The 14,867-nt window shown below is 39.0% G+C and overlaps 1 protein-coding gene and 1 long non-coding RNA gene across 4 annotated transcripts in view; one reads left to right on the top strand and one right to left on the bottom strand.

Moving 5' to 3' along the window:
• The window catches only part of LOC104146345 (uncharacterized), a 40,211-nt gene that overhangs the window by 7,479 nt on the left and 17,865 nt on the right, over window positions 1-14,867 (top strand). For both annotated transcript variants that reach the window (XR_011143272.1, XR_011143271.1), the window contains exon 2: window positions 10,696-10,763. This is a non-coding gene — a long non-coding RNA (uncharacterized lncRNA). The remainder of the gene's footprint in view (window positions 1-10,695; window positions 10,764-14,867) is intronic.
• The window catches only part of GPT2 (glutamic--pyruvic transaminase 2), a 29,674-nt gene that overhangs the window by 7,325 nt on the left and 7,482 nt on the right, over window positions 1-14,867 (bottom strand). For both annotated transcript variants that reach the window (XM_068955957.1, XM_068955958.1), the window contains exons 2-8: window positions 12,402-12,491; window positions 10,676-10,784; window positions 5,931-6,064; window positions 3,666-3,909; window positions 2,152-2,231; window positions 1,468-1,604; window positions 592-766 (exon numbers count right to left, since the gene is read on the bottom strand). In XM_068955957.1, coding sequence (XP_068812058.1) covers window positions 592-766; window positions 1,468-1,604; window positions 2,152-2,231; window positions 3,666-3,909; window positions 5,931-6,064; window positions 10,676-10,784; window positions 12,402-12,491 — 969 coding nt within the window. The remainder of the gene's footprint in view (window positions 1-591; window positions 767-1,467; window positions 1,605-2,151; window positions 2,232-3,665; window positions 3,910-5,930; window positions 6,065-10,675; window positions 10,785-12,401; window positions 12,492-14,867) is intronic.

Raw genomic sequence — 14,867 nt, 5'->3', positions numbered from 1 at the left:
GGAGAGGTCTCTCTGTCTGTGTGCCCTGTTCTTACAGTCTTCCTTCTACTGAGCATCCACTCTTGGCTGTTTTTAGAGACCAGGTTAATTGAACCTTCGGTCTGACTCAGTACTGTAATTTACTAAGCCAGGTTCAGTTCCATTTTTACAAGTGAGAAACTATATGAATACTTTAATCCGAAATACCATGTTGTTCAGTATATAAAGGCATTAAATACCTAGGAACAAAGCTGATTTTTTTAACTGCATTTGGACTTACATTCCTACTTTGATTTAGTCAAAGCAAATCTTACCTGTTTTCATGCAAAACACAGGAGAAAAGCTAAACTTAGCAGCAAGAAAGCTGATTTGATAATGCCTTCTTAGCTTTTTTGGCTCCTAAACAAAGGAACCATAAAAGGAATAAGAAATATTTTTAAAGGTAGTCATATTGAGTTAATTTAAAATACACTTCATAGTTCTGCAAAGTGGGGTTACTACAGGATTCTCAAGAGGAAAGGAAAAAAGTCAGATCTCTGTGCACATTTTGAGTTCACAATATTTAGCATAGGTTTAGGAAATGCACAAAAGAACAAGCATCTTATAGCTGACCTTTATGAACTGTGAATAAGATTCTTCTCCAGGTACTGGAGGATTCACTACAATATCCATTGCTGCTTGTCCTGAGACTGGAGGACAAAGACGAACAGAAAGAAGCTTAACAAGCTGTCCTTTAATTTCTGGGTGCAAGTTAATGACCTCCATATAACCTCCTCTGTAGCCGCATCTATGATTAGAGTGAGCAGAAAAGATCAGTTAACCCGGAGTATATAAATATTGGAAAAGCAATGAAAATAACTGCAAAAGTGGAAAGACGATTAATGACATCTTGCAATATATAACATACAGGTTGTTTAAACAGTTGTTTTAAGATAGAACTAAATACTGTGCCATTAAATCCTAATATCCCATATGAAGAATATAGTGTACCTGCAGCCTCCCTGTTAGCCAAGTTAATCATTAACTTGGATTGTTTGCTCTTCAGAACAAGAACATATGGCTGTAGCAGAGTTCATTTAATAAGAAAACTCTTTTCCTTCCATCTTCCTCCCCCCCCAAAAAAAAAAAAAAAACAACCAAGCCCAAACATTTGTAACATTACATTTCTCAGTGATTCTTGGGCTATTCACTTGACTGTAGGAAGCCATATCACAGGTCTAGTTTAGACCTGTAAGTTTGCAGCTTCATGGGACTAAGGCGTTAGATGTCTGAAATAAATAGACTTGTAATGTTGCACTATTTAGTGATTTGAAAACAACTGAGCCAATTCATTACGTGATGCTTTAAATGTTTGTTTTCTTTTTCCTAATAGCTTTTAGTTCATACTAATAGAGGACACTGGATTACCTTCAGGTCAGTAACATGAGAAGGCTATCCAACCAAATTAATGAGGAAGGTGAAATTAAAAAAAAAAAAAAACAGACTTACTCGCCCATGTATCCCTTGGAGGTGGAGTGAAAAGAGGCTAGCTCAACAGTGTTGTAGTACTCAGGCCCCATCTCATACAGAATCTTTTTGAAAGAATGAAACTGGCATCCTTCAGAGTACACATTGTCCTGGTAAACCTGAACAGTCAGAAGGCATTAATGTACTCTGTTCCCCCAACTGGGGATAAAAGATGGCCTTTTAGAGAGTCAGATCGCTGAAGAAACAGTATTAACACTTAAAGCATTTAGAAAACACAAGGTTCTTTGTTAGGTGATAGCTACTGTCATGATAAGGTTTATCTCATGTGGTTTACCAAATAGTTTGGCCTTTGGAAGAACAGTGAACTTCTTCATATAATTTAACCTTTACTTATATTTTTTAATTGATTTTCCTTTAGTTTCTTTCATTTTAAGTAGTCTGAATATCGTGTAAGTTTTCAAGTCAGTTCCAGCCAAGTTTCCTTTCTGTGTCCCTCCTGAAGGAACAATGCTTTCTCTCTAGTTCAAATCCAGATCAAGCATCCTCTCATATTAATACTCCTTGCGTGTTTATTCGTGTCTTAATCTGATAGCAGAGATTCTGTTCCTTGTACTTAAAAAATACCTCTTCCACACATGAGAAAAGGTTACACCTTGTACACTTAACTCTTAGCTGTGCTTTTGAGAGAAGAGACTATTCCATTACCTCATCAGCCAGCAGAAAAAGTTTCTCTTCCCAAGCAAAGTGTATCACATCTTCAATGCACTTTCTGTTTTGCACCTGTCCTATAGTTTGTTTTTTTTTAAAGCAAGAGGAACAAAGTTAGTAGAGAATATGTACAAATCTTCTTAGCCCAGACTGAGTTAAGCTACTAGCTGTTCAATAGGACACCTCCCTTTCTCAGAAAAGAGCTACTGAATTTTAGAATTCAGTTCACTACAGTGTGAAAGTAAGGAACATTCTTGCAGGAATTATGGATCAAGGTAACTTAGTAACTCAAGCAAAGTGAGTGTGAGATACATTAATTACTCAATAGCTTATTAAGAGTAGTCTGTGTATATAACTGATCATTTGAAATTCTTGCATGATGATTAAACAAAAGCAAGTTATCTCAATGTAGTTTAGTCAGAAGATGGATGGATGGCTAATTGCAAGGAGCTGAGTTACTGTGTTCCTGTTTGTGAGCCAAGCTGCACTAACTGACACTGTGCCTTCCTAACTCATTGCAGTTGCTAAGTAAGAGGTATTGGGTCAAGCCACCTTTCTTCACAAATGCAACAAGCTATGAATTATATATACGTATAGGTGGTCACTACAGTTTAGCTGACAAGCAGCAGGAAGATAACTTATGGCTGTTTACTCTCATTTAAAGTTTTTCTGTTAACTTCTCTTCTGTCCCCAAGCCATTAATATCAATGTAAAATGATGCTGATAAATACTATAGTGATGAGTGCAATGATATGCTGACAATTGACTTGTTCTCATAGTCTCAAGTAGGTTGAAGCAATGGATCTCACTTGCAAGTCTGATTCCTGTTAGCATGTTAAAGGGGACTGAAAGGAGTCCTGATCTTTCCATATTTGAGACACCATTTAAAATTTAAGGTTCTGCTTAATCCAGTGGAAGCCCTAGAGCTTCTGCAAGAATATTGCTTCTGTGCTAGGCAGAATCTTCCCACTGACTGTGGGAAGGCAAAATATTGCCTCGCTGAGTCCAGCTTCTGCAAGAGTAGCAGTGACCGTAGCATTCAAACTAATTTGGGACAGTGGGAGCTAGCTTCTCACTAAGCAACCTGCATTACTCAAAAAGAAACATCTAAGAGAGAGAGTAGTTGCCACTGAGTTCAAAGTGTATCTGTAGTCTTTGCTTCTCAGAGGCAAGAGGCTGCAGGTCATCTCAAAGACAAGATCTTTGATAAAGACCGAAGGTCACCACACTCTACAAGTCTGCAAAAGTTCAGTGGAAGCAGTGGCTCCAACTGTGGTCCAACAAACAAAGTAAACCTGTTCCCTTCTCTCTCCCCGGATCCCTGTAGTTTCATGATGCTGAGGATAAGTTTTTAGAAGTGTGGCATACTGTCCCACGTAAAGGACTGATCTCTAGAATTCAGCTTTACACATTTGACATGTATTTAGGATTTGCCAGCAATGTCAAATGAATGAAAGAGGAAAAAAAGGGGGGGAGGGGCTTAAAAACATCCATTTAACAAAACTGCAGACCTGTGGGATTTCCTGGGTTGATTATGCAGAGGACTTTTGGATTGCAGTATGCCTTAGCTTCATTCAAGGAACGGCGAAGTTCATTCACATCTAGTGCCCAGCAATTTTCTTCATCCAAGTAGTAGTTCACCTGGATAGCATCTAGTTCAGATATGACTGCTGAATATAAGGGATATTGTGGTATAGGGATCATCACTCCTGTTCGGGATTTCCCACCTCCTGAGACTAGGATCTTTAAAATTGTCTGGGGAAAAAGTAGGAATTAAATTAAAAATTCACACACCAGAATTAAAAGTATACTCTAGAATAAGTTATTGATCTTCCTTCCAAAGCAAAACAAAACAAAAAAAACTCGAATTAAAGTAGATTTCTATTCTAGAAGCATACAGTCATTTTCCCATATCAAAGAATATCTGTTTATTTCATGTGAAGCTACTAGCTGATGGAGGATTGTCTAACTCAGTTCTGCATGTCACAGCTTCTAAAGGTCACGTCTGATCAGCTGCTACATTTAGGAAAATATTCTGAGCACGAGACAGAAGGAAGGTTGGAAACAGGAATATCAAGATCATGATTTTCTTCTGTGCCTGGCTGGAGTTTGTAAGCAAAGAAACCTGAGCTAGCTGTTGCTCATTACCTTCCATTCCTCTTATCCCACTGAACCCAAAAGGCCAATAACGAAACCGGAAATTAGAGCTGGGGCACGTGGAGGTTTTCCCTTAGAACAGAGAGACCTGTTTCAGATTAGGAGCAAGAGTGGCCAGGTGGGAACAAAGTTAGAGCCTGGCATTATGGTTCATTTCCAAGTAGTACAAGAGACCACAAGTCTGTATATCTTAGGATAGATATCTAATGTATCATATATAGCTTATGCCTGGAAGATACAGACAGAAAGGTAATGCTTATGGTGAGGTCAGCCCAGAGGATTTACCTCTGCCCAAAGGGTGCGTCTGTGTGTATTCGTGTCCATGTGTAGGGTTTTTTTAATGTGAATTAGGTAAAAGAGTGGATTTGGTGCAGAAAGCAGAGAGATTTCTTGCCTTTATGATCACGGGAGAATTCTGAAGGGCAGATGCAATTAAAGCAGGCATCCTTATCAACATCTGATTGATAGTGTAAAAAGAAAAATAGCACTTCAGATGTAACAGCAGTGACATTGTCTGATGCTTTAAGTTTCTCACAGGTTCTAGAACAAAATCTTCTTTTCTGGGTGTCTCATCACGTACTAACTCAGCTGCTAAGCTAATGATCTATAAGCATCATCATTTTATATCCACCACTAGTTTAAAAATACCTAGCATTCAAAAAGTGTAATCAGGGCTAAATGCAAGTTTAGAAAATTTTCAACACCCTTCCTCCCCCAAGTTTTGAATAAATAGTTGTTCTGTCCTTGGAGTGCCAAATAATGAGACTCGATATACTACTTGCTTTTCATCGCTGGCAAAATCAAATAAGCGCAGTACAGATTTGATATGCTATGCTGCCATTCCTGACAAGCTGCCAGCGTAACCCTTGGCATCACAGACTCTGGAAATACAATTCACTGAAGAGATCCGGAGAACTGTTCATGTCAGAACAGTTTGTCATTCTGAACCCTGCCACTAGATGTCATTTTTAAAAAGTTTTACAGACAAGCTATAAAAGGCTGCCTTAATAAAAGCAAAGAACATCCTAGTTGTTGCAATATCAGGAAATATATCTGTGAAAAGGAGAAATATAAGAGACCGATCCTTAACTGAGGACCATCTTTGAACCTTAGTTTCAGCCAAAACCTTTTTTCCCAAATGAGCTGGCTACTGAAATCAGTCTTTGGGATTTTCACCAGCATTAATCTGCGTTAGCAGGCAGTTTACTGGGAAGAAGAATTCCTGTAACTTCTCACTTCTGAGGTCATTCCCTCTTCTCCTCTCTCCCAGTGATTCATACCCTCAGGGCTTGAGTGCTTATGCCTCTTAACTGCTGAGGACACAGTCTGAATGGTCTGAATTTACTAAATTTATATTTAGGTGCCTATGTAGTTTGCACTACCTATACAAAAGATACTAGTTAGTGTATGCAAAGATACTATGTGTCCACAGGCCTTTTTCTGAGCTGGTATCTTACATCCACATAATTGGATATCCACTTAATGTGACTTCAGTATCTGTTAGATCAAGGTTGCAGGAGTTCATGATGCCAGAGATACAAGAGAGATCTGTATTTTCTAGGGTAACTAATGTATTGTATTTTATACCAAAGAGAGACAGGTTTAATTGTAACACTTACAGCAATACCATCGCTTGCCCCAGTGGTAAGATATATGTTATCTGGATCTGCAGGAACTCCTCCATCTCTTCTTTCAATATATGAAGCAACATCTTCACGGATGCAATTTATACCTTGACTGGCACTGTAAGATCCTGTGAAATACAGAACATGAGAGAACTGAGTACAATGCATATCAGATTTGCTGTTTGCTAGCAAGATTCCTGAGCTAGTAGTGTATGAAGTAGTTTGTATATATGAGAGCCTTGGATCCCCGGGAGTGGCACGTTTCTTTCAAGATGTAGGAAAAGGAGTAGGTTTGTTCACCGAGCTGCAAAAATAATTCATTTGTGATTAGACAAGTATAATAAGTATCACCGAAATACAAAAGTAAGTTACTGGATTGGTAAAGAGGACTTAAAGGCTGCTTTGCAAAATGGGAGAGCAATCCCATTTTGACTATCTTCCAGTCACTTTGTTTACATTGAAATCTACCTGAGAAGGGCAACCTACTTTAAAAGTAAACTGTTTAAGTAATGGGAACAAAGAACACAGGTAGCATGTGTAATAGGAAGGAAAATAACTTTTTAAAAATCCATGACAAAAATAAGATTTCTATTTGCAATATAAAAAGAACATAGCACCATTTCCTCTCGCAGTCTGAAAAACAAAAAACCTTAAACTGCTTCCTTCTCCCCCTACAGCGTTTGCCACAACCGCTTTTCAGCTACTTGTAGCAGAATCATCTAGCATAACCCCAGTGTACAAGCCTCATGTGAAGTTTACAAGAGCACAACTAGTAATCTTAAATATAGTAAGATGTTAGATGCATAAGTGCACCATTGCTGAGCATATGCAAAAAATAAAGAGTAGAAATAAGCCTGAGACAAGGTGAGGAACGAATTCCAAGACTGATGGACAATGAAGTGACAAGTGTACATTGAATTTAGAACACTGTCGCAAAGCTGCAGGATCTTCTTTGCTTGCTGGGTGGAGTGGAATAATTGTACCTGACTTAACTCTCATCGCTCAGTTATATGCTAGTGGTCAGTTTGATAATAGATCTGCTCTATTTCTGCAGCAGCATAATTTATAAAGACAAAGAACCTTTGTAAGTACTGCACAGTTGCATGCACAAAGTTTCCTGATGTCGTAAAAATGAACCTCTGTAGGACTAAAAGGTATACTGGGTCTATACATGTATCTTGGACCAGTGCTAAGAAGCTGCTGTTAGACTAGAGGAACAAAACTAAGCAGTCATTTTGTATTGCCCTCCTTTGAGGGCTAGAAAAATTCTGATAGACATAGTCTAAATACAGAGTTTCAAACCATAGGTCCTGCAATGACTTTAGTATGAAAGTATCTTCCTCCTTGCTGATAGAGAGATTTTTACTCTTTCTTGAACCCCCCCCCACTGATCAGCAAGCTTCTTCCTCAGAAATACAGTATGCAAAGACACTATGAAAGGTAAAACTTCTAGTGTAGACAGCATGTCAGGAAGATTTTCAGAAACCACTTTACCTGCGTTTGCTGTAAAGCACAGAATCAAGAGAGTGAGGTCACAGATACTACTGTTTAGTTACCAGCAACCCTAAACATTTTCTTCCAGTGCCAGTGGTGAGGGCAGGAAAAGGAAAAATAAATGTTCTAATCACACAGTTTACCTGGGCTCTTACTCAGGGTTATCACTAATGCCTCTTACCATCCAAATAAAAACTCTGACCCGCATTTAAAAGGATTTAAGACTCAGTGGGGATATAGGGAAGATCTGAATTCAATTTTCAGGTCTTTTGCACTTACTTGTACTCATTTGCTAATTTTCAGTAGAAGCCATCAGTTTGCAGAGTGGAATGCAAATGAATAAAAAATTAAACCTAATCCAAAAAGGCTGCGTGTGCACGTATTAGGTATTTTTACATATAGGAGACCTACAAATTTCTCAGCTGCCTGGAAAGATATGACAGCTATCCCACATGCAAAACAAGCAGAGGCAGAAGAACCCCAGAGTGTTTGAACACAGTGGAAGCTGAGGACATGTCTGAGCATTCATATGTGGCAAGTGAATAGCAAGCTACTGCAAGTAGGGGTTTGCCAAATGAATGTTTATTGGGAAGCGAGGTTATCCTAGTTTATACCCAGCCGCCAAGTCATTCATATCTACGACACAATGAATATACCTACGTAGGCCAGTATAGATGTGGATGCAACATTTCAAATAGCTTGAACATATGTAATTAAGCCACTTCTATGTTGGATTACCAAATTTTGGGGAAACAAGGTTTTGTTAGAACACAGCCAGCACTTAAGGCTCCATGGAGGGATCATTTTTTGACCTTTGCTTTCCCAGGAAAGCCGTTTTCCTCTTCTCGACCATGCAGAGAACAGCAATTAATTAAGTGTCAAAATATCAACAGGTAGGAATAACTTCCATTCAGCTGCACATCCATCCACCTCAAATGTGGCTGATGGAGTGCTATACAGAGGCTGATCTGCAACTGAGGCCAAGGACAGTGGCTGATTTGTGATACTGAAGACATGAGGGATGGAGAGAAGGCATAAACCAGTGGAATAGATTAAAAAGTTTCTTCAGTGCTTGTAGTTTTCAGGAATTTCGAGGGGCAGTTGCTCTTTGGTACATATTATATCAGGAAAAAAATCATTTAGACTCCAGCCACTGACTTACAGAACTTCTGTTTATCCACTGAAATTAAAAGGGTGTATTCAGAATGACAATCTTGTTTGAATATGAAGGCTGCTTCAGGACTGCTTTCTCCATGCCTACTGAGCTAATGCAAATTACTTGAAATGTGTGGTCTTCTGCTGAAAAAGGGATTTTGTGCAGAACCAACGTATTTCTGAAATATCATCCAAGGCTGAATTCCTTTAATTTCATTGCAGAAGCATGGGACCAAGACCAGCATTTTGAGAACTCTCATCATGTCCCTGCAAGTAATATGAATTGGAAAAGCACTACAAAAAAAGATCAAGGACAAAATTCAAGTGTATCCCCAGTAACTCTTACATGCAAACAAGTACTGTGTAGGTTAATTGTTCCAGAAGTATTCAACAGGGACTGAAGTGTCCTGTGGACTGCAAAACCACACTACACAGCCTTTCCCAGGCTTTGTTTCATATATATATATATATATATATATATATATATATGCTGTACAGAGTTTTGTCCAGTCTGCAATATTTTCATAGCATTGCATATATGTTATAAATGCACCTTTAGCACTCTTCAGGTATTTATCTTTTAATAGATTTTAGCCTTTATAAATGAGGACAGTTATTGCCAAACAGCCCTGCAAGAGGAGTTTAACATCCCATTCTCTAGCAACCTTTTGTCTGGTAGACAGATCTTTCTTAAAATCCTACAGGTATCCTGCAAAGTAAACTAGGAGAGAATTTTAAAGAGCTAGAGCAACTTCTCTATTTTGGTAACTGTATTTTTCCCGTTTTACCTATAGAAACAAAATCAATGCCAAAAAAGCAAAGATAAAATATATTCTGTACTAGCCTGTGTTGCTAGGAATATTCCAAGGCTGAAAGACTGCTAATGTCCAAGGCTGAAAGACTGCAAAACTATTTAGGTTTTTCATTTAGTTTTTTTCATTTAAGTTTCACAGCACCTACTCTCAAAATATAGCAATGCAAATAGGAACTGCAGTCACAAAGATTAAGAGATATGCCAGTTATTCTAATATATCCCCTCCCTGAGATGTCACTGTTAGCCTCTTTTTGTACCTGAAAGAGGATGATTAAGTGTGCCAGATTCTTTGCCATACCCTGTGGCTGCAACACTCTCTTTAGAGCAGAAATTCTAATGGCATTTTTCAGATACAAGTGAGCAGTCCAGTTGCTGGATGATCAAGACTAAAGAAGAGAAGAGACAACTCTTACATTTCCTCTTTATTGAGTATGCAAAGCTTGTATTGTATTTATGTCTATATGTGTGCATGCACTGCTGGAGGAACAGTGGTTGAAGAACCAAGTTCTGTAAGGAATGTTTTGCCTTGGAGAAGTAGGGCTTTGACATCTTCAGCTAAAACTATCTGGGCTAAAGTAAAAAGCTACCACCTTTCAGCTGTTCGCTTTTCTCTTTGCAGGGCATTATCACCTTCATACCTGGGGCAATAAAACAGCATGTCTAACTGAGTTTCAGATACCCTAGTTCATAGCCTGGCAAACTTATTTTGACTGATGGTTTAAAATTTAGATGGAGGACTATAAACTGGATCAGCTGAGATGAACAGACGTTGTTGGTTGCTACGATGGTTACAGAGGCAGTAGACTCGTTGGCAGAGGGAGGGAACATCTAGAGATGATAAAATAGTAAACAGTCCCACCTGATTTAACAGCAGACATATCCGTCAGAGCCCAGGATTAACAGATGTCGTAAGAACAATAACAATAAGAAGACATATTTATAGAAATGTAGTACTCTGTGCCACTTCCTTACCTAATACAGAAAAGCTCAGTGTTCTGTTTATGGTTATGCCTAGATACTGATGTGCTGAGGGCTCCTTAACTGTACAGTCTTCATCTTGTCCTCTTACGTTCCAAGGCTCATCAAAAATTTGCACTATTAGTCACCTCTTATCAGTAGGCCACACTGTGAATCTCCCCCTATCACTTTGCCATAGGCCAGCTCCCATTTGACTTGTAACCATATAAAACACAATTAGAACATTTCACCACTGCCCATGCTAAAACTATTTTAGTTGATTCTGTTACATATAGGATTAACTGAAACAGATGCTTACCTAAGCTGTTTCCTCCACAGCCCTGCAAGATCCGTCTCGCTCGCTTTTTGGCATCTTCTGGAAAACTTGGGCTGTCCAACAGGTTTGGGTACGTACACAGTGCCACTACCTAGATTGCCAAGAAAACTATGTGAATTGGCCACTGCTCAATGGTTGTTTTAAGCTGATAGTATTAATATTAACTTTCCTTGGAAATGAAGATCATGAATACTAGCTAATTCAAAACAAAGGTTATTGATGATGAGTTTGAAGTTGTGTGTTAGGGGTTTTTTTTAAAAGGGTCGTGCACACAGAAGTGCAGAACTCTTACTAGGTTCCAAGTTCTGCTGATAAAAGCAGTTATAGAACTGCTAACTATTTGTATTATGGAGGATAAAGACTGGAGTCCAAGTGAGCTATGCATAGTGCAAACACAGTAAAACACAGTTAATTATTCAGAAGAGGAACTGTCTAAACAGCTCTATGCTCCATTCTTTGTGTATTGTTAGCCCACTTTCTTGACAAGAGATCAAGAATTAAAGTGTGGAGCAGAACTGAGAAACGTGATCAGATTTTGAAGTCCTAGTTGCATGTTCTAATAATCCTTCCCCAAAATAACTTCTTGTTCTTCCAATTTTATGTTGTGGGAAATATTTAAATTAAAAAGTGGTGATATAGAACATAGCAAATAGAGAAACATGACCTAGCAGAAATATGTTTATGAAGCAATATAAGACACCAAGAAAAGAATCTAGAGATCTCGCTTGAGATTGGCTTTAATTTGCTCCAACCTCTGTCTCAATTTTATGTTTGCATAGTACTACGTAGACAGGCAATTGTCATATTGTGGGATGGTGACTAAAGAATTAGTCTGTGTGCACATTGGATCTGAACATCGGGTCTGAAATAATTTGTAAGATGCTCTGGTCTTTCTAGTTCGCTAACACAGTTTGCTGTATGGCTCAATTTTCTAACCTCATCATCTGGAGTTGTGTAACCTGCAGTTTGACATGGCTTCAGTTCGGTGTGAAACTCTCTGAGTTGATATTACACTCAGGATTTTACAGGTGTGTGTAAGGAGTGCTCAGTAACTAATGCAATATTAGTTTTAAACCCTGCTTGTCGTTTAGTAATAACACATAAAAGGTGGATTCTGTTGCTGTCTTCCTTCTTAAAAGATAGTCTACAAATTAACTTTCCCAGATGTGAAATGCACAAAGTTAGTAGCAGTACAGCTAGCTGCACCTACCTGCATGCAGACCTTAAAGGATGATGTCAAACTAAGAAAGGGATATGCTTTTCTCCTAAACACAACCACTTTCTTTTTTGAAGTCTGCACTATTGACAGTGAATGTGCTGGCTGATAATATAGGAGAAGTGGCAGGAGGAAGGATGGATGGGGAATGATCTGAAGAGCAAAGAAGGAGAATTACTACGTTGAGAGAGGAGACGCAGCAAGCAAGTTATAGGAGTTCAGCTCAGAAACTTGTCATTCTGTATGAAAGAATTATTTTAAGTCTAAGTTCATCTGAGGAACCACTGATATTAATACACAAATCGAACTCGGATTACGAGGTATTCTTGGTAATCTAATAAAAAAAAGCAAGGGCTTTTAATTAAAGCTGAGCTGGGGAAAACACACATTAGTCACAAACTACTGCAGCAAGTCAGTCTCTGAATACAGTCTCTGAATACGGTATCTGATAGATGCCATAGAACTAGAAATAATATTTTGTAATATCCTTACCTGACGAAGGAAGGTGATGGGCCTCTGTCCCATTGCATGTGCATCTCCAATGTTGGCTTTAATTACTTCAGTAAAAGGTTTTTTGATTCCCTGAAAAGAGATCATTCACAATATACTGTTTGTGCTGAACTAGATGAAAAAGAATTCTTCTTTTCTGGTATCTATACAGTGCATAACCTCATCACAGCTAGAATGTTCTAGTAAAGCTTAATGCATTTCTTATACAGGACTGACAGTAGATCTTAAATGCGTTCCAGAAATCATGCAGACTAGGACACATTTTTAAGTCACTGTCTGTCTGTCTGTCTGTCTGTCTGTCTGTTTGTTTGTTTGTTTGTTCCTGCTAGCTACAAGTGAGAGATTGACTTGCCTGGAAACTACATGTGTGAGGTGGACAAGATGAAAGAAAGTCATTTTGAATTGTCAGTATTAGAGCAACTTGTCTGATACGTCCGAGAGAGGGAGGGGATGGGCCAAGAAGGCAGAAAGATCTGAGGACATTCATATGTGTGTGTGTATGTATATATCTGTATGTATATAGAAAGAGTTCATTTTTTATTTATATGGGGGCAGGCTTTTGAGGTGTGTTCTGGAGGCAGACTGACTGGATTGTGACTAGCCTATGCCTGTGGTGTTCTTAAGCAGGCAGACCTCTGGAAAGGTGAAGCTTGCAGAACAGGAACCCTAATAACAAGCTCTGGAGCAGTAAGTGCCAGATCAATAGTCATGTCTACTGAAGAGGGTACAAACCACATCAAGGAGAAAAAACAACCCCCAGCCCTACAAAACAACCACTCACTCCTGTAGCCTTCTGCCTTCAATGGCACCATACACTGTCTTTAACAACATGATTCATCTTCGTCTTGGGAACAAAACCAAACTTCTGCCATTCTTTTGAAATTTTTAGCAAAGGGACTAACTGTGGTAGTCATCTTTTTTTAAAGGTGAAGATGTGACGGCTATCTTGCACTTTCCAATTAGGATGTAAAGCAGAAAATACAAAAATTCATTACATATTTTTCGGTTGCTACCTTCTTGACAACAAAAGGATTTTAATTGCATAAAGGCATCTTCCTGGTTTTGGAATCATCTCTTTGGAAATTTGTTCCTTCTGCAGTTGCTTCTGCCTTTCTCTTTTTCTCAGAGGAAGTGCAGTCTTTTAAGGCCTCAGAAGCCTGAAGCAAGTCAGGCAAGTTTATTCTAACAACTCTGTCAGTGTTCAAGGCTTCGTACAAAGTTGGGAGGAAGTTACAGAATTTTCATATGTGAAGCACAGTTCTTTGGTGTGCAGTTAATACAGATCTCTATGTAGTTAATCAGGTTTGGAGAAGCTTCCTCATCCCCTAGACATTCCCCATTGCCTCAAGAAATCCAGCAGGTAAGGAGCTGAGAGCAGTATCAGCTGCTCTCTCAGGGAGCGGGTCACTGTGCAAGAAGTGCTGGGAGAGCGATGCCAAAACGTACAATGTCCCAAACAAAGAAGTAACATGAAGGGCAATGTACTGCCAGCAGCTGGTTCAGCTCTTAGGAATTTTAGTCAGCCTGCAGGTTCCCCTTGATTATGGTGGCATCTCAGAACGATGAGAAGTTGCAGGGAAATACAGTGGCCAGAAAGAGCAAAGAAGTGCATAAGCTGAAGCAGAGCTGTATTTGCTGAAGTCTTCAGCAAATTTCAAGAAAAATCCTCAGTTTGTAGACAGGCTTGTGTTATTTGGATTTGGGAATGGCGATAGGTAGAGAATTGAAAGCGATTCCCTTGAGGAGGCCAGGAAAAATGCAAGGTGCTTTTAAGCCCAGAAGAGCAACACAATATTTCGGCTGTTTCTGAATTTCAGCGTTTACCCACTCGTGGCTGTCTCCCATTGTTTCATTTTCATTGCCGTTTCCTTGTGCCTCCTCTTGAGGCCTATCAGGCTGTAACATCACACTCTGAAACAATTTCCTTAGCATAAGCCAGGCCTGTTTTTGCCATGACTTGCACAAACAAGCTATATAATAAGAGAGCTGGCAAAAACAAGAGTTGAGATACATGATGTAGTAGCCAGGTTGCTTACTTGCTTCCTCACCCTCCTCTTAAAAGCCCAAAAAAACACTTCCCAGAGGCTCTTAACTAATAGGGACATGAAGGTCTGAATTAGCATTCCAATCTTTTTATTAAACCAGCTCACAGCAGAAAAATAAACCTGACCTGCTTACCACAGAATAAGGCTTTGAGTTTGTGTTATGCATGTGTAATTCAAGCTGACAAGAACTGTTGCTAAGAGGAAGGAGAAGGCAAATTCTGGATTTTGACTTGCAATGGCAGTGATGCCCCTCATGCTCCCTAGTATTGGATGAGAAAATCCGTGGGGCTGACTGTTAATTGGTAGAGCTCATTCAGGGATTAAAAAACAGGAGCTGTCCTCAAGTTACTTTTGCCTTCTTATACACTGTTCAAAGTATATTTCCCTTCAGAAATATACCTAT

The sequence above is a fragment of the Struthio camelus genome, chromosome 10 (genome assembly GCF_040807025.1).
Source record: "Struthio camelus isolate bStrCam1 chromosome 10, bStrCam1.hap1, whole genome shotgun sequence".
NCBI lineage: Eukaryota > Metazoa > Chordata > Aves > Struthioniformes > Struthionidae > Struthio > Struthio camelus.
This window is presented reverse-complemented; position numbering and strand designations above follow the sequence as displayed.